At 31.9% G+C, this 19,664-nt stretch overlaps 1 protein-coding gene and 2 non-coding genes across 3 annotated transcripts in view; 1 reads left to right on the forward strand and 2 right to left on the reverse strand.

The window, feature by feature from the left end:
• Window positions 1-19,664, reverse strand: part of LOC146531062 (dopamine D2-like receptor) — a 163,000-nt gene that overhangs the window by 73,079 nt on the left and 70,257 nt on the right. The window contains exon 2 of the mRNA XM_085199045.1: window positions 14,711-15,290. Within this exon, the coding sequence (XP_085055171.1) occupies window positions 14,711-15,184 (474 nt within the window). The 5' untranslated portion in view covers window positions 15,185-15,290. The remainder of the gene's footprint in view (window positions 1-14,710; window positions 15,291-19,664) is intronic.
• Window positions 1,259-1,330, forward strand: TRNAP-AGG (transfer RNA proline (anticodon AGG)). Its single transcript has one exon. It is a non-coding gene; the product is annotated as a tRNA-Pro (tRNA).
• On the reverse strand, window positions 2,360-2,431 carry TRNAP-AGG (transfer RNA proline (anticodon AGG)). The gene has a single exon. It is a non-coding gene; the product is annotated as a tRNA-Pro (tRNA).

Below are 19,664 nucleotides of genomic sequence, written 5' to 3' on the forward strand. Positions count from 1 at the left end.
TTTATGAAAATATTCATATTATTTATATAGATTTAGCGGATTTTGAGCTTAAAGTAAATAACTATAATATTTAGAATATTTAAGAATTTACACGATAGTCATAAGTTTGGTTTCCCCTCGAAATAATGTTTATGATTGAGGTCTTCATGGTGCAACAGTAAACATCTGACTGTAAACGTGATGGTTGTGGATTCGATTCCCACCTCTGGAATTAACTATTAAATGTAAAAGCGCGGTGTTTAATTCCGCCACTCAACACTCAATGTCCTGAAACTTGGGCGGTCGCCTATCTTAACACCAGGATCCCTGTACCTAACCTGCTATATGCATACGTGACGATAAAAAATTTTGCTTATGTTATTAATAAAATGACAATGGCGAATTGTGGAATAACAAATATAAAAAAATCTTTGTCAACTCTCCATTAAATTTGAATTTCTTGAATAATTATAATATTTTAAAACTATTACTACTACTACTTATAATAATTTTAATATAAAAACTTATATAGTATATATTATTTAATTAATTTCCTTGTTAATTATGCTGGATTGGGTCACGGTGTGTGAGAAACATCTATAAATTACCGTCGGCCCCTGATTACGCTCCCGTCTGACGCCTGCAAGTAAAATGTACTTGTCGTTATACGAGTATGTGCTACGGGGTTTTAGGGTTCTTTGGAGCCATAAATGTCCTGACTTGTCAGTCAGTGTGTTTATTATGAACTGACATGTATTTACAGTCTATATAAATATTATTAAGCTTTTGTGCAGAGTTTGTTTGGTTAAGAACTACTGGTCCTAATTTAAAAATATATTTGTATTGAATATTTGCCGATGAGGCTAAATAAGTGAATAAAATAATACACACATTAAATACACACAATATTTTCCCAAATAATATAACAAAGAGAAATTGAGAGAGTATAGAACATACAATTATTATAATAGAGAGAGAGAGAGAGATCATAGCGAGAATTTTTAGCTCCACGGTGTATCGTGCTATGAGCAGGATAGGTAGAGGGAATATAAGAACTTAGTGTTCTTAACACTTCATTCCTCACTTTTTGTCGAATTCTGGAGTATTAAGAGAATTTAAAAAATAATGGACAAAGGCCTAGCTTGGTTATGAAAGGCCTAAAAGATTATATTTATGTTTCGCGATTTCATTACGGAATATATAAGTAGGTCACCTTTCACTCTATCACATACTTAAGTTTGGTACTGTGTGTAAGATTGTTTTTACTGTATATGTAAGCGGCTCGTTGGTCTAGGGGTATGATTTTCGCTTAGGGTGCGAGAGGTCCCGGGTTCAAATCCCGGACGAGCCCAATCTTTTTTTATTATTAATGAATTCTTATTATGGAAGATTGTGGTTGGTAATGTTTTAAAGTAACCAAATTACTCTATTATAAACTTTAGATTTTATTTTTTTTGTCGATTATTTAATATTTTGCGCTTGCCTTGTTACCAGAGCAAAGAAATGAAAATATTAAATATTTTATTTTTCGGAATCGAACCCACAACCTATCGCGTTTAGAGTCACACGCTTGGGCCCCTGAATTTTTGAAAGGAACGGTAAGAAAGCACATCTTCCATTTTACGTTTTAAAGTTTACTGGCGACTATTGATTTTTTTCGTATTTTCCATGTTATAAACACATATGACATTAAGATTTAAGTTCAAATGGGGATTCTTAGTACGGCCATACCTTTTTTAAAAAAATAATCAAAAACACACTAACTAACTACCTATCACATTTATCATAAACCCTTATCTATGTTATCCATTAATTTATGGCGCAATAAATAGTTTATTTGGGAAGCGTGTATTACTAACAACAATATAAAATGTGGTCGTGTTGATAAAACGTATGATATTATGTATATAAAAATTATTACACTTAGATTAATGGTGAAGTATTATGCCAGTCATAGCCAAGCACAGGACTGGTCGTGGGTTCGAGCCTCACTCGAGGAAATAAAACATTTATCTAATTTTGTACCTCTTCGCTCTAGTGTCTAGACAAAGTGCGGCGTTGAGTTCCGCCGCTCAACTCGTAATTCCTCCAGAATGTCTTAATACTAGGTTCCCTCTACCTACCCTATAGTGTGCAGGATACAGAGTAAAGCTGATTTATTTTCTTTTGATTTATACTGAGATGCCATTGCTTTGTCGCTATGTCTATTTGTAAATTTAGATTTAATTCTTTTTAAAAAAAGTAATTACATAAATTACGTATTTATTTTTGGGTGATTAAGTCTATCTTAACTCTATGTTCACAAAGCCTACCCTTAACTTTAATACTGTACTGTGACTATAATAAAAAAATCACACACTTTTGAAAAATACAAAAACTTGGGCTCGTCCGGGATTTGAACCCGGGACCTCTCGCACCCTAAGCGAAAATCATACCCCTAGACCAACGAGCCAACTGACAGTTTGTTGAATATTATAAAACTCTATCGACAGATCGATAGATAATATTTTTAAAGAATATAAAGAAAACCAGTTTATATACCAGGTCAAGATGTTGGTTACTATCACTTTCTATTAATAAAATATAATAAAAAAAAATGTATAAATGCTGTCCCAGGAGCACAAGCATCTGATTGTGAACGCGATGGATTCCACTGATTTTCCATTCGAGAAATGTTTTTTTTTAATAATTTCGTTTCCTCATTCTGGTAAAGAGGCAAAGTGCGGTGTTGAGTTCCGCCGATCATCACGCAATGTGGCAAGAATTCATCGGTAGGGTCTTAATGAGAAACGGAGTGAACATTAGGTTCCCGTGAGTTTCCTATAATGTGTATAGGGGGGGGGGGATACAGTGTAAATATAAAAAAGAAATTCTCTTATTAACCAGTGACACAGAATATGATTGTGATTGCAATGTTTGATCTCTATTCGAGGGAAGTAAGGAGAGAACGGAGTGATTCAACACTTGTTGGTTTCCGCATACTTTTCTATGCGAGATAAATATATGAAGCTAGCGAAGATAAAAAGAAAAAGTTAAACAAACGGTTATTCATACATGAATATATCGACATTACCAAAAGAATACCTATACGTGAAAACGTACCGTATTTTTTACGTGACTGAAATATAAACACGCTTATAGTGAGTAGTAAAAGTGGAATCCCTCAAATAATCATTTATTTGATTTAAATTGACATGGATTTGCTTTCACTGGTATAGACTGTTTTACATGTTAAAAAGTAGCTTTTTAGAGTTCCGTAGCCGTATAGCAAAAAACGGAATTCTTGTAATCTTCTTTCTGTATCTTTCAGTCCAATTTTTGGTGAAAACTTAAGAACAAAGGCTTTTAGCACTATATTACCTCTGCCTACTCTGCTACATGCGGGATACAACGTGTAGATAAAAAAAAGTCCAGAGAGAGAGAAAGTTCATGAAACATGCGTGTTAAATGGCGGAACTAAAGTTGTTATCAGAGCGAAGAATAAAAATAATTCGTACCCCCAGTGGAAATCGAACTCACGACTGTCGTATTTACACTTAAATTCTCTCCACTCCACTGTACCGCGATTACCTCAGTTTTATATCAACAATTTTTATACATATTTTTCTATTCATATATAATTTTAAACTTGGAATTGAATGTAGCGACAATTCACTCTATCTCGTTCTTATCACCGAGCCATTCCCTGCGGTGTAAGAAACCTTAGCTCTGCACTTTATACTGTCGAGAATGTATTTTATATTGAATGTGAAATTATTTTGTAACATAAATATTTTGCTCTTTTAAAGTTAAAAATAGTTATACATTTTAATTTTAAATTATAGTTTTCTTTATGTTTTGCTATATACAAAACGGTGTATATAGCAAATAGGCTTAGAGGCTTTTAGAGATCGAAATCTCTATTTGAGAGAGAGGAGAATTTTATATGAAAAAGTTATCGAAATGAGTATTTTAGGCCGTTGTGGCATGTTTGAGCGTGAGACTGAAAGCTCGACGTTTGTGGGTTCAATTCCCAGTCGAATGAATCTCATTCAAAGCACGGTATTGAGTTCCGCTACTCCACTCCCTCAAAAATTCGGTGGAATGGAAAACGGAAGTTAAAGAGAAAAAAAAAAGAAACGAGTATGACAATATTAAATTCTCGTCTTCAATGAAAGAAGGTTATCGAATTAGGTATTTTAAAGCACATGGTACAGCACATTGTATTACGACACTCGATGTCGTAATACAATAAGATAGTAAATTGATTCAATATAAAATTGTATTTTTCGTTTTTATTTTTATGAAAAAAAATAAAAATCAGCTTCACGCTGTATCCCGCATACAGCAGGGTAGGCTAGAGGGAATCTAGTGTTAGAACACTCTGTTCCCCATTTTCCAGTTTATTTTGACCATTATATCTTAAATTAGTGGAATAAATATTTACACTTTTTGAAATATTGGACGAGAAAAGACGAAAAAATGTAAATAATCTTTACGAAATGTTATTTAACTATTTTTTTTAATATGGCGTTATGGTATTGTATGATCGATATGCTATTTTATCATTGATTATATCAGGCAGAAAGATATTTCCTAAGAAGAACAGAGATGATAAACATAAATCACTCTACAAGGAAAATTAATAGCTTTGATCAATTACTGCAAGGCCAATTGAACTCAAATTAAAACTGAGCTTATTCTACAATGTCGGAGCAATTTATAAACTTATCAATGAACACTTAAAAAATAATAATTATAAATAATTTCATTTCTTCGATTTCCTTTATTTGTATTATCTATATTAAAGAGTTTGTTTGTTTGAAAGTGCTATCTCTCAGAAACTGCTGGCAAGATTTTTTGTACTCGATAATAAACAATTCATCGAAAGGCTATACGGTCAATAAGATAATTACAATCAGTTACCTCGGAACCTTCGAACTAAATTTAAAAAGAGTTTATAAATAACGAATCGACATAATACAAAATTCATAATATTTGTCTTGGATACTTCCCCAAGATAAGTATCTTGGGGAAGTATCCAAGACAAATTGGGGAAGTATCGAACTCACATTTCTCTATGAAATAGGGATATTATATCAACGATTATCATTATAACAACATACCCTAAAACCAAACTATTCATTTCACCAAAATCTTTAATAAAGTACAATAAATTTTTAACCAAACTCAAAGAACACCATCAAATATAAATCCCATTAAGTGTTCCATAGATATTCTAAATGAGAATCAACGCCGGTCTGGGTAATAAATCGAGAACGATCTTACCAAGTCTATAAATAGGGGTACTCATTTCCATTCGTGACAGACCTAAGATTCAGTTGTGTGGCTCAAACACTTATCTAATGAATATGTATGAAAGAAAATGTAATTTTCTTTCATTTTTGCCATTTTCATCTTTTACGGCTCGTTCATTTCTTCTGGCACTGATATTTCAACATTTTTTAATGAAATGAAACAGAAATTGTTTCATAATTTTTTTACTAATGTTTGTAATATAGTTCATTTTAAGGATACAGAAGTAATTGAGGATACAGTGTGAAGCTAAAATTAAATTTGTATTATTAATTAAAAATTGTAACCAATTGACGTGATGAACAGATTAAATTTTATGTATCAAAAATATGTTCATAATTGAATGGTTAGCAATGAAGCTAACAGCCTCATGACAATGCAGTATTTAGTCATTATTAATTTGCTTTTCTATATTTAAGTATTTTTTATTTAAAAAACCGGTAACAAGACAAATCATAGCGTTGAGCTATTTAAAACACGTCTTACAAATCGCGGAAAGTGGAGAACACAATATCATAACAGTAGCTTTTTTCTATACACCTGTATTGTTATTCAGTTCCGCCACCTAACACGCAATGTCTGTGTGAAAAGGAAGTGTCTTAATAGGAACGGAGCATATACTATGTTCCCAAATTCCATTTACCTACCATATGCGGGATACAGCGTACTTTAAAAGCTTAAAATTCCAATTTAGTAATTCAAAAAATCTTTATTTCAACAGAAGAAAATACCCGCTTACGCTTTTAACTTAAGCCATTTTTCATAGTAAATGGAAAAGGAAAAAGAGCCAATGAGCGTTAAACTTCTCTTATATTGAATACCATACTGCAAGATAAATTGTGTACTTTTAAAGTTCCCTTTTGTTTCTTTATGCTTTCAGCAAAGTGGATGTATTAAGTTGTTTTGTTCCTCTTGCGAGTATATTATATACTAGCTTTTGTATTGTGACTTTGTCTGCGTGTACGTAAGAATTTTAATTTTAGATAATAATGTTTAAAATAAATTATAGAAATCTATGAAACTTTTTGTAAGATTACATTGTTATATAAATTGTGCTTTTTTAGCTTTACGCATGTATTCCGTACATATCAGGGTAAGAAGAAGGAACCTAATGTTAAGTATTCCGTTACCCTTAAGAAGAAAATAATTATATTTATACTCTGTTTTATGGAGCTGACTAGTCGTGTTTACACGCTTGTCCGCTACAACGGCTTCTATATTATTATTTTAAAGGATTAATTTTCAAAGAATTACTTTACATTTCATTTTAAAAGTATTATTTTCTATACATTCTATTTATACTACTTTTATTTCCGAAGATTTATTTTCTAATTTCCATATGCATTTATTTAAATGATCGCGTTTCATTGGACAAAGCTGACATTTACGCTTACAGATAAGCAAGATAAGATAAGACAAGATATTTTTAAGCTAAATTGATGAAAAGTAGAGTGGCCAACGTATATTTTTAAATTTTCCAACTTCGAGGGTCGTCGTAAATAATGAAATTGATTTATTCCGGAGGGTGAGCCGGGCCGCTTCCTGCTCAGTATCGGTTAATTATTTTGCCGATGTTGCCAATTTAACTAGCTGGTGCTTTACGATATTAAGTGTAAGATATTGTGAGTGTAAAAATATTTTGTAAAAGTGTTCCAGGGTAAGCAGAAATGACTTAGTGTCAAAATACTCCGTTCTCCCTTTTTGCCAGGAGAGTGGCAAAATCTAATGTTGCGCCCTTTTTTACCATAGAAGGAACACTAAAATATTTTAATAATATGCTTAATTTTTACGAAGTTTTCTTTAGTTTTACGTCATATCACGCACCAAGCGGGGTAGGGAGAGGGAACCTAGGGTTAAGACACTTCCGGTTTCCACGCTCTGCTGAATTCTTGAGACATTTCGACATTCGTGTTTCGAGTTAACTTACTTTAACTTCAATCCGTCAGGTACTCTATTAATAAGTTCTTTTTTACTTCTTTATCAAATACTTAAGTAGAAAAAGGAAATATTTTCTCATTTCAAATTAACTTTAGTATAATATATCAGGATACCTGACGTATTTCTTATTATATACTACGAGAATGATCAAAGACGACACTCGTATCTGAGACTATGTCGTATTCTTATTATACTAATGTGAAATATATTGTATTTTGTATATTACGTGTTTCTATTACTGCAAATAGAGAAAGGCGAGGTGACATTTTTTTATTTTTTTTTATTACGTAAAATGACTTTCTGTTTTATATTTTCTTACTTATCTTAAATGAAATGAAAGGTTCCCTCTGCCTACCCTACTGTGTGCGGGATAGAGCGTGAAACTGAAATATTTTTAAATTAAAAAATTAAGTTGAATTTTGAGTAAAATATTAAAAAATATATATTTTTATTATTTAACATGAAATAGTATATTTTCAAGAAGTTATTATCGCCTAGAAATTTATAAGTAATAAAGATATTTCTATTTTCTATAATAAATATATTTCGAATTCAAATTCCCAACGCTGTATTGAAATAAAACATACAGCACTTTGTAGATTAAAGTTTTATACAGCAGCTGTAAGAGCAACCAAATGTTTATTTTGATCCTTTAAGCGCAAATGTTTTAGACAGATCACAATGTTTGTGGGTTCATATCTTATTTATTAGCTTCTCGCTTTATCCCGCTTGTAGCAGGGTAGCTAGTCATCGTTTTATTGCTTCACGCATCTATCATATTATAAAGCAGGATCAGGAAAACTTAACGATAAAACATTTTGTTCTGTATGTTACTTATATTTTTTAAATTATTGTTTATTGAGGATCATATAGGTACCACGTTTCTTTAAAACATTTTTTTTTATATTATGGGAATCGAACCCATACGTTTGTATAGATATTAACTAACTGCGTTTCTCAAATCATGGTTTTTATTCAATATTTCTATAATATCCAACATAAAATTGTGATAATTTTAAGATAAAATATATTTCATTCATTTCAATGTGATTCAAACACTATACTAACAGAAAATGAAACGAGAAAAATTTTGAAAGATGCTAAACAGAAAACCTGACCTAGTTTTATAAACATTTTATAAGCATAAAATATTAAGATATTTTCATTTAAGATCTATACCGTACATACAATATTGAGAAATATTAAGGTAATGATAGTATATTGAATTTAATACATAATATTATTAAAATTAACTAGAACACTCTAATGGTTGATTTTTTCTTTTTTAGGGTTGAGCTAGTGTTAGAACACTTCGTTCCCCATTTTCCATCCAATTTGCGTGACATTGCGTTGTTACCGCCGGTTTGAAACGCTAATAGTAAAAGTAAAAGAGTGTCTTTTTACTTACTATATTCAAAAAAAAATTGGACGAAAAACATATATTACTATACTTAAAAATCATGTATGATCGACAGTTGTGGGTTCGATACCCAATTGGACGAATGAGTTATTTCATTCCCTTGCACCACTCTGTATGCCAAATCTCGAATATAGCCGAAAACAATGCAAAAGGCAAAGAGTCTTGACACTACATTCTCTCTATACCGCCATAAACAGGATAAAATGTGCAAATGAAAAAAAATACAGCCTTTCAATTTATAATACTTGTAAATTGAAAATTACATTTTACATTTTTAGTAAATAAAAAAATCGACATAATTAAATTTACAATCGCCAACCTGTTGATTGAAACCCTAAATGTTCTGAAACACAAAAATCACTCAACACAAAGGAGGTTCAACCACGAACAATGGTACAATTTGTTCAATTTTAAAATGAGAGCCGCATTAACGCTATTGTTATACAGAAATATGGTTCAGAAATTATTGTTTTCATAATTGTGAAACATTGATGAACGATTTTTTTAGTTAGTAAAGAGACATAGTGAAAAACGAAGTGTTTTCCTGGGGTTTTACTTTTCTCTGAATTTTGGAGGTTTTGAGTGTTGAGTGGCGGAACTCAACTCCGCGCTTTGGCTCTTTAGCAGAGCGAAGAAATTGAAATTTTAAATATTCCATTTCCTCGAGTGAAAATCGAACCCACAATTGTCGCGTTTACGAGTGCATTCGCATGCTCCTGCGTCACGACTGAGTAAAGGCTTTTTAGATAAAAATAATATTTCAATAAAAAATACTTATCAAAGCATTGGGCTAGCAAAAAATAATATTGTGAATTTTGATTCATATTGAAGTGTCACTAAAATTTCAAAGGAAATACACAAAAACTGGATACATCCTGAATCGTGAATGTTAATCCGAATGCGTACAATCGAAAAGTTGTTGAAAAATAAAGCTTTGTAACTTTACAACCTGTGACATGCACATGTTGCGCGACATGCAATAACATGTCGACAGAGCTCTCTATATCTTTTGAATGTATAAAAAAGCTTATGTGAATCTTTTTTTTAATACTTGTTGTCCTGTAATAGTATTTTCCTTTTTTTTTTGTAAGAATTTTGATAAATTGTCTTTTTGTGCTCCGTAAACTCAAAAATAAAAATCTGTAGTGTAGGTAAGAATTAAAAAAAAACTATCTGTCTTAACACTAGGTTCCCTCTGTCTACCCTGCTGTGTGCGAGATGCAGCGTGAAGCTGATTTAAATTTAATTTAATATACATAGAATGTGACATCAAAGAATACCGTATATGAAGAAGCACTATCGTAATTACATTCATTGTTCGGATGACGGACGGGTGACGAGTGATGCTTGCCGGATAGATGGGTAGAAGAGTGTATTAATCATAATTTTTTCAATTGTTTCTTAATATTTTTAAAAAATTTTTACAAAATATTTATATATCTATAAAAAAAAAGTTTCCGTTTACAAATTATTTGAATAACGCCCAAATAAGAATCAAACCCACAACCAACTATGTACTTGTTCATTTTATTGCTAATTCCAAATTCCAGGATCAATAGCCAATTTCGAGAACTAAATCAATTTAAAAAAAAATACCTCACAAAATCACCTTTGGTTCTCACTCAAATAAAATTAATATAATCTTATATATATCTATCTATACGTATATAGGCGCTTCTGTACCTTACAATTTATGCCTAAGCTTTACAGCTTTCAGTAGCTTCCATTAGTACGGACGGTTTTAGAGGTCCGTATAAATTAAGTACCTTATCGAGTCTTTGATGTAGGGTTGGTCCTTCAGGACGTTATATAGACTGAAGTGATATTATAAATATAAATTATCAAATATATACAAAATTGTGAAAATTTGTGGATGAAATTAAGTAATTACAGTAAGCAAAACTATTAGAATTAGTTGAACCCTACATATTCATATTACAGTTTAATAAACTTCGTAAATTAACTATAGAATTGTATTATTTGAATTTATAATACTAGCTTTTACTAGAGGTTTCGAAAATAATTAAAAGTTGAATATGGCACTAGACACAGTCTAAGTGTCCGAGACAGCTATGAACGCATACATTACCTACGTTCCTTTAGTTCCCCTTCCCCTTCATTTTCAATGTCTATTAATTAATATTTACGTTTAGTTCTCTATGTATTTTTTATGTAATTATATTAGTTATAACAATATTACACTATAAACTAACATATTGGTGTATATTGTAAATATTTATATTTTTTATAGCCAAAAACTGTTTGATGCATGGCCTAGTATGGTACTGTTCTCACTTCTAGAGCAATTTTAGAACTATTTTATTGTGTAGCGAAATTCAACGCCGCGATTTATATATCAGAGCAAGAAAATTAAAACAATTTAAATATTCCTCATTCCTCTGAGCGTATATTGAACACGCAATCATCGAGCTTACAATCCACCTACGACTGCGCTACGAAGACCTAGTCCTATATTTCAAAACTTTAGCCGTTCCTATGTAACCTATTATAATTGCAGTGAAAGTTCCCCCTACCACGTGACGTGCCATACAAAACTTTTATTAATTTCCATTTGATAACAAAAGAAAAGCTATAAGTAAATGCTAATAAGGTTTTTAGCTTTCAAAGTTTTATCCAGTAATTTTTAAATCTTAAAGTGCGCAACAGTTAATTATAGCAAGATTTCTTTTAATAAGATATTCTTATTCTTCATAAAAAATGATGCTAGCCAAGTTTTGTGAAGTTTATAATAGTGAAGTAGCAAAAGAACATAAAATACTATAGCCATGTTTCTCTACAACGGTATAATATTTTGATTATTTTTACAATGATGTCGAACTCTACTCTTGATAAACTCTCGTGGTGAATTATTTTTATTTTTCCACTCCAATCACATATTGAATATGAATTTGCCTAGAGTTAAGACACTCCGTTCTCCATTTTCCTATTATGTTTTGAGAAACCCTGCATTATCTCACTAACATAGATACTGAAAATATTCCATTCCCCTGAGTAGAATTCGAATCCACAACCGCTACATTTAGAGTCAAAGGTCCCACTGCAAAACCTCAATATCCTATAGTCATATAATTATAAATATTATTGAAGTACACAAACTCATAAATCCTTTATTATAAGAATAACGGGATTCATCTATATTTGCTAACTAAGCGTGTAAGATAAGCGGAAAAAACGCTTACTCGGCAAAATTTCATAGGAAGCTATAATATGTATCCAATGTAGTGAAACGGGGGATAAAAAACATCGAGTTAATGTATTGTGTGGATATAAAATCTTTTATATAATGGAAATTCAAATATTTTTTGTAGTAGGAGGCAATGGTATGGCAGCATCGGACTGTAAGCGCGATGGTTGTGTATTCGATTCTCAATTGGGGGAATTGGGAAAGATTATATTTAAACTTATTTCGTTTACCTACCTAGCGGAAAGAGAAGAACGGAGTGTTTTAATACTAGGTTCTCCTTGTTACTGTAATATACAGTATACTATATAGTAAAAAGCGTGATGCAGAGAAAGCTTTTAATAAGTACTAGGTCTAAAGTTAGACTTCTCACTGCAGCAGAATGGTCTGAATAACGTCAATATTTCATCTATGACAATAAATACTATAGAGCAACAATTTAACGAAATATTTATGTTTTTCCTAAAGAAAAACAATAAAAAACCTGACCTTTCATTTCTCTAACGCATGACAGGTTTTATGCCAGAGAAGATCGTAAAATTTTAACAGAGGCACGAATTTGCGGCGTCGTAAAATATTCTTGGATATAATGTTATATTTCGGAACACACAGACATACATACATATGTTTGTTCTGATAGATTTTCGCTCGACAATCGTGGTTTTATTGGTGTTGAAATTCAGAAGTTGCTTCTTTTGTTACATAAAAAGTGAGTAGGGTTCTGTATCTAAATAGGAAAAACGGAACCCTAATAGGATCGTACAGGCGTAAAGAAGACTACTATATATAGACGTTTGACTTTTGTAAGAGAATGTTCATTAGAAATATAATTATGAATGAGGTCATCATGTAGCAGCTCACCTTCTAACTATTACAGCGCTGGTTATAGATTTCATCTCCTCTCAAAAGAGTAATTATTTATTATCAAAGGACATGAGGCACGGATAGCGGAGAGCTGAATGCTCTCACATTAGATTTTCTATGCCCTGTTTTAGTTGCGTGTGCTATTTATCTTTTTTCAAATATACTGATGTAAACAGACGTTGGTGAATGAATAAATAAAAAATAAATAGTTTTCAGGAATATTTACATAATAAAAATATAAGGAATTAATAGTATTTCACATAATTATAATATTAACATGAAAAGAGCAATATTGAATTTCTTGCTAGTGGTCAGCACAAATGCCGTCCGAGCCCATAGTATCTTTAGGTTCATTCGACGACACAAAAGTGTATACAAAATTGAATGAAGAACATTTTGAAAGATTTGGTGATTTACACGCTCTTTACATGCGACGGTAGTGGGTTCAATTTCCACTTGGGATCATAGCATAGCAAGCAAGCAATCTCTCAAAGTCGACCAAAATATAGAGAAAAGAGTGCAAAAAGATCGTAAAACAAAGAGAGAACATAAAAAATTACATACACATAGAAGAACAAACACAAACGTAACACATTTAGCTGGTCGTATTGCGGTAATGCGACGTCCGGCGGCGGGCGGTCGACCGCGGAATCCGCTGTGGCCGTGCGCCGTACATCGTCAAATTGCACTGTTTTCGAAATTATGCGGTCAAGCTTGTTTAGAGATCTGGATGAGGTTTATTTGTTATTATTGATTGTTAATTTTACTATAGAGGCCGGCCAAGAGGGCCCCAATGGGAAATATCTGTGAGTGTGTCCAAGTTGTCACTTCTTTTCAAATTTAATAACAGTAGGTTAATCGGAAATACTCTATTGATTTCAATAATACGACAAATAAAATTGACAAAGTTAAGCTTGCAGGCCTATGGACTCATTTTGTGTGAAACGAACTACAAATATGTGTTTGTAATAATTTTATCCATAAAAAATTCACTTCATGCCAAATTTAATAACTCTAGATCCACGGGAAATAGGTACTCTAGTTGATTACGCGGCGAATTACACATTTTTTTACATAATTATACTCGTAAATATTCAAAAGTAAAGGTTACCTTAGTGCCTAAGAAAAAAATGTAGTGAAGAAAAATAAATATATCAAACAATATTGCATACATACTCGTATAGTGGGAAATGGAAATCTTAATGGAAACGAAGTGTCTTTACACTAGGTTTCCAAGTTGAAAACCAACACAATCTATCACGTAACGTGCGGCAAAAAAGATACATAATATTATAAGAAATATAATATTATAAGGTTATATATATAATATAGGTATCGTTATTGATAATTGGTCTTTTAGATATCAAGGTTATTCAGGCTTCGATTATTCGATGTATTTTGATATAAAAATATTACGTAAAAATATACCGTTGAAAAAGTCCGCGGAAAAGTTCTAGCAATTAATTATATTTGTACTACAGGAAAGTGAGTTAAGGCTTATTAATTGACAGGTGATATTTTTTGTGAAGGGTTATTGAAGGAAAATTTTATTTTTTTCTTGTAAATATATATTTTGCTTAATTTATTAGTCTTTGATGAAATATTAGTAACTTATTAAAGAAACATCAAGTAAATCTTTAAATAGTATCTTTTGTCAAAGGATATTTTTCTTTCAACTTCAAGTATCAGGTTCTATGGTTCCTTAGCCAAATGGCAAAAAAAGAAACGGACCGTGAGATATTCGCTTCTAAAATGGTAAAAGGTGTATTTCTAGTTTGGGAAGATGATGATGGGATGGCAAGCTCTCTCTAATTCTTGCCGATTTTTTCATAAATATTTTTCGTAGATTTTTCTTTATATTTTAAACATTATGTATGCTAAAACTCTCCATATATTACAAGTACAATTTTGTAATTTAAATTTGTTTTTTTATGTTTAAATACATTTTGATTTAAATGATTATGAATTATTAATCAAATGTTATTTATAGAATACAGCTCAATTGTACTTACCAAATAGTAAACACCGAAAGGCATCACGACGACCGCCACCAACAGATCAGCAACCGCTAAACTCACTATGAAATAATTCGTCACCGTCTGCAGTGTCCTTTCTCTCACAACACTCATTATCACTAACACATTACCGAAGAGTGTAAAAAATGGGAAAATTAATAGCAATAACGCCCAAAAGTTGTACTGAGGAGGATCGGAGCTAGCGAAGCATGAGAAGTTAAATGTTCCATTAAAAGTGCAATTGATATCATTCAAAACGTCGAATGTGCGGTTATGTAAACTAAACACGTCATGGCTAGTGTTCCCGTAGAAGTAATCACTGAAATCATCAACTAGCATTAATATATCACTCGGGTCTTTGGTGTCATTTCTAACACCGCTAGTATTAGCTTCTTTGATTTGATCTGGTGGTTTTTTGGTTGGATAGAAATGTGTCGCGTATATCTTGTCGTGTGATCTTGTTTCTATCATTTTCAACTCTTCTTTCACTATGTGACGTTTTCGGAGTATTTTCTTGACGATTCATACATTTTTGTATGTGTTTTTGGTGTTTCTTTCAATTAAGGTCGCGGTTTATCTGAAACAAAAAAATATAGTTTTAATATTGATGGATTTCTTTACTTTCGTTGACTCCCGAAAAACTACATTAAGATGAATAAAGTAATAACTCGGAGTGAGTTAATTTAGTTTCCACTTTCTAACAAATTTAGAAATATTTTGTATTGGAATGCTGAACTTATTATTAATACTCAAGCTTTCCATGAGTGGTTAGCAGGGAATCGGATTCATAACTGTCTAGTGTGAAGATATTTTAGTAAAAATTTTAACTGTCGTACCACAGTGTATAATAGCGATATTTACGCAAAAATCTCTTGAAAGGCACAAAAGAACTTCAAACCATTAACTCCATAACGACGATTCTTTCAATCATCAATCAAAGTTACATTTAAAATGTATAGAACCGATCAGACGTCAATGGAGTATCATGTCTTAGAAACTCAATTTAGATGATTGACAATGGAATGATTAAATGTGTTATATTTTCTTGTCTTCATACGTTACGTTTTAATCGAAGACCGTCTATGCGCAGCGGTATAGCATTTGATTGTAAACGCAATGGTTGTGGGTTTATTTTACTCAGAGGTGTTTTTTTTTATTTATTTGCTAATTTAATGCTAATGTATGCCGAAAGATAGTTCACTATCTTTCAATACTCTTACAATATTACAAAAATTCTACTGTAAATGCATCTTTGTTCCAAATAAATTATGTAATATAGTATTCAAACACTAAGTTGCCCATTTATCCATTTAATCACAAAGTGTGTTGAGTGATTGACGCCAACGCTGCAAAAATGATCATATCCGGAATTGGAATTGAACTCATTACTGTTGGGTATTTCGTTAGACATTTTTAAATATCTATTTTATTTTAGCGTTGGCTAAGAGACCCTAGTGGCAAGACACTCCCTTCTCAACTTTCCGTTAAATTTTCGAGACATTGCGCATAAAGTAGCAAAATCTACTACTAGAGAGTGAAGTGAAATTAATTTAATTCCTCGAGTGAGAATTGAACCTATGCTACACCACGATCCTCAATGTCAATATCAGATATTTTTAATTTAAAAGCTTATTCTCAATAAAGATATTTTTAGATAATAAATCTCTCTCAAAGCCGGCGATATTTTAATTGCCTTCTTAATTTCCTTAATGACCGCTTCTGGAAAAACGATATTTATTAACGATAACAGTATAACGAGGTGCTAAAGAACCATCAATTGAGCACGGTGTAAAAGGTCTAACCCTTGTCGATTTTACTTATATATTTATAAAATATATTTATAAAGGTGTTGTTCGTTATCAACCTAGGCATGACATTAAGACAATCCATTCCTCACTGTCCGCGCTATTTCAGAGACATTGCGAGATCGAGAAGCGTAACTCAACGCCACAACTTGACGCTTACCATTAGGTAAGCAATTATGCTATATTCTAACATCTTGATTGCTACATTACAGCAATAAACAGACGTACAAACCAATTACTGATAATGCTAATATGTATTGTTATAATAATTGTGATCTTATCTTAAGTAATATTGTAAATCTCAGCCAATTGACAGAAGCTGTTGAATCTACATATATCTATACTAATATTACATGCTGAAGAGTTCGTTTGGTAGAACGCGAATTTCTCTCTATCTTGGAACAACTGGTTCGAATTCAAAAAAAATCTTCTTATTACGGAGACTCTATCCTGAAGATTTCTAGCATTAGAAGACGTACCTCAGTCTACTTACACAGTCTGATGTACCTCGGGCACTTAGAATTTTTCACAACTATTTCTTATTCATTTTAAATTTAAATTTGTGATATGATGATGTTTGGTTGTCATGGCGGAGTGGAGCAAATGCTGACTGTAAACGATAGCTGTGAGTTCGATTTCCACTCAGGGAAATTATATTGAATTAGTTTACATTTCCCTGCTCTAGTGGATAAAATGCATCGTAGAGTGACGCAACGAAGAACGGAATATATTAATATAAAAATCTTCAACAATATAAACAGGGTTCGAATCCACTATGGTTATGTACAGTCAAACTAAATATATAACTACACCACAATGCCTATATTTTAATTTACTCTCGGAACGTTTTTTTTCTTTATTCAAAAGAAGCACTGGAGATAGATTAAAAACTATTCAGCTGTTAGGATTTCATTATTTTTTTCTATAAAAAGTTTAATAGATGATCTTTTCATATAATGTATTTATATAATATGCATTTATAGCTGATCATTATTTTATGAATTAATTGCAACAGAAAATCTTTTGTTACATGAAAATATTAAACATTTATAACGTTACATAATACGTTATTAGTTCTCTTTTAATTAAAACACTAATTTTATTTGTTCTTAGCTTCACGCTGTATCCCTTGCACGGAAGGGTAAACAGAGGGAACCTAGTGTTTAGACCCTCCGTTCCCCATTTTCCGCCAAATTTTGGAGGCAATGCGTGGCGAAACTCCACGCTTTAGCTCGGCATCAGAGCAAAGAAATGAAAATATAAATTAAAATAAACATTTAATTTCCTCGAATGGGGATCGAATCTACAACCAGTTGCGCTCTTGTGCCCCTGCACCACAACCGGCTATATAAATATACAAAGAAAGATACAAAACGTACAAAAAAGATAAGAAAATCAAAGAGCAGTTACAAAAATATACATATAAAACGTTACAGTAAGCGCTATTCAAATTCCTCGGGTCTGATCTTACACATTATGATAATGCGTCGCTCACTTTTGATGGATCTCCGATTTGGAGAGTCACTTCTGATTTTAATGAGATGATAATCTGTGGATGACTTTTATCGGATGGTATTGATGGGATATGGTGTATTTGGGATATCTTCAGCTTCATATTATGACAAGTTCAAATTTTATTTGTGGGAATCTCTAGCATATTAAACATAAAATATTTTTTCATTTCTTCAAGTGCGAATCGAACTCAACCTGTAACCTATACTGTCGCACGCCAATCGAGGAAACCAGCGCCACACAGACCCAAATTTACTCGTAAGCTTTTATTATAATTGATTACTTGATTACAGCCGTCATTACCGTACATGGAGCAGATGTGATGGATGGCCAGTTGGTGATCGATAATGTATTACCAATGTCCCCTATGCCCAAATTGGGTACAAATTGCTTTTGGGGACAGTTCAAGGTACTATTTTCAGGGTCACCGTGTGACCTTGAAAGTTTTCTTGGTGGTCGTAATTGTTCTTGGATGCTAGTATAATGGGATTAATTAAGGAAATTGGTTTTTGACTCTTTTCATATATATTTAGAGTTTTTATATGTTTAGATGTTAATTAACATCATCTCGATTCACTTTGAAAATATAGATTTAATTATAATAAGTTAACATTACTTGAAAAGCACTTGGAAATTGAAAGAGTGACGATAAAATTAGTAATTCCAACAAACAAAGCTAGAAAAGGCGTTCGTGGCGCAGCGCACATGTTCTGGACTCCATTCTCACTCGGGGGAATGAAATATTTAATATTCTTATTTCCTTCTCTGATAGACGAGGCAAAGCTCGGCGTTAAGTTTCGTCATTCAACATGCAATGTCTCAAGAAATCGGCGGAAAGTGGCTAACGAAATTGTCTTTATGCACTATGGGTGAAATGAAATTAAAAAATTGCAATAAAAATTGTACAAATAAACCAAGAAACGTCTGAAAAAGTAGTCAAAGTGATCTCAAACCAAATTAACTCTGAGCTGGTGGGATGTGGCAAAAAATACTTTTAGAATAGATCGAGTAATCCTATTATTGGTTTCTGATTCTAGTTTCATTAACTTTTATGGCTGTGTGATCGATCTTTACTGATAAATGGGCGTTAGTTTCTAATTGACTTTTAACTGGAATAGAAATAACGTAACAATAATAATATAATTATACATGAGGCCAATATCTCGAAAATTGGATGAAAATGGGAGAACGAAATGTCATATCACTTAGTTCCCTCTGCCTAATATGATATATGTGGGACACAAATTGATGCGGGACACAAATTGATGCATAATACAGAAAAATAAAAATTAAATGAAATAATTTCATTTAATTTTTATTTTTCTGTATTATTTTATAGTCTTTTTCGTTTTATATTAGCTATATACCTTAGTATTACCGTGCTTCATAAACTAGGAAAGAATGGTTTTAATTTAGAACCCCTACATCAAGCATTTGATTAGCTTTTCAATATATCAAACCTTAATTATTTCATATGAAAGCATACGAGTTATCTAGTGCATTATCATTATACTAATAACACTCGCATAATTAGAGGTCGTGATATTTGTATGGCAAATAATTACTTTTCATTCTGTGACCATTTTTTGTATGAACAACGAAAAAAACATAAATGTGATTTTTTTAAAGTAATA

Source organism: Heliconius melpomene, chromosome 16 (assembly GCF_056956725.1).
Source record: "Heliconius melpomene rosina isolate 202511_hmr_F chromosome 16, ASM5695672v1, whole genome shotgun sequence".
Classification (NCBI taxonomy): Eukaryota; Metazoa; Arthropoda; class Insecta; order Lepidoptera; family Nymphalidae; genus Heliconius; species Heliconius melpomene.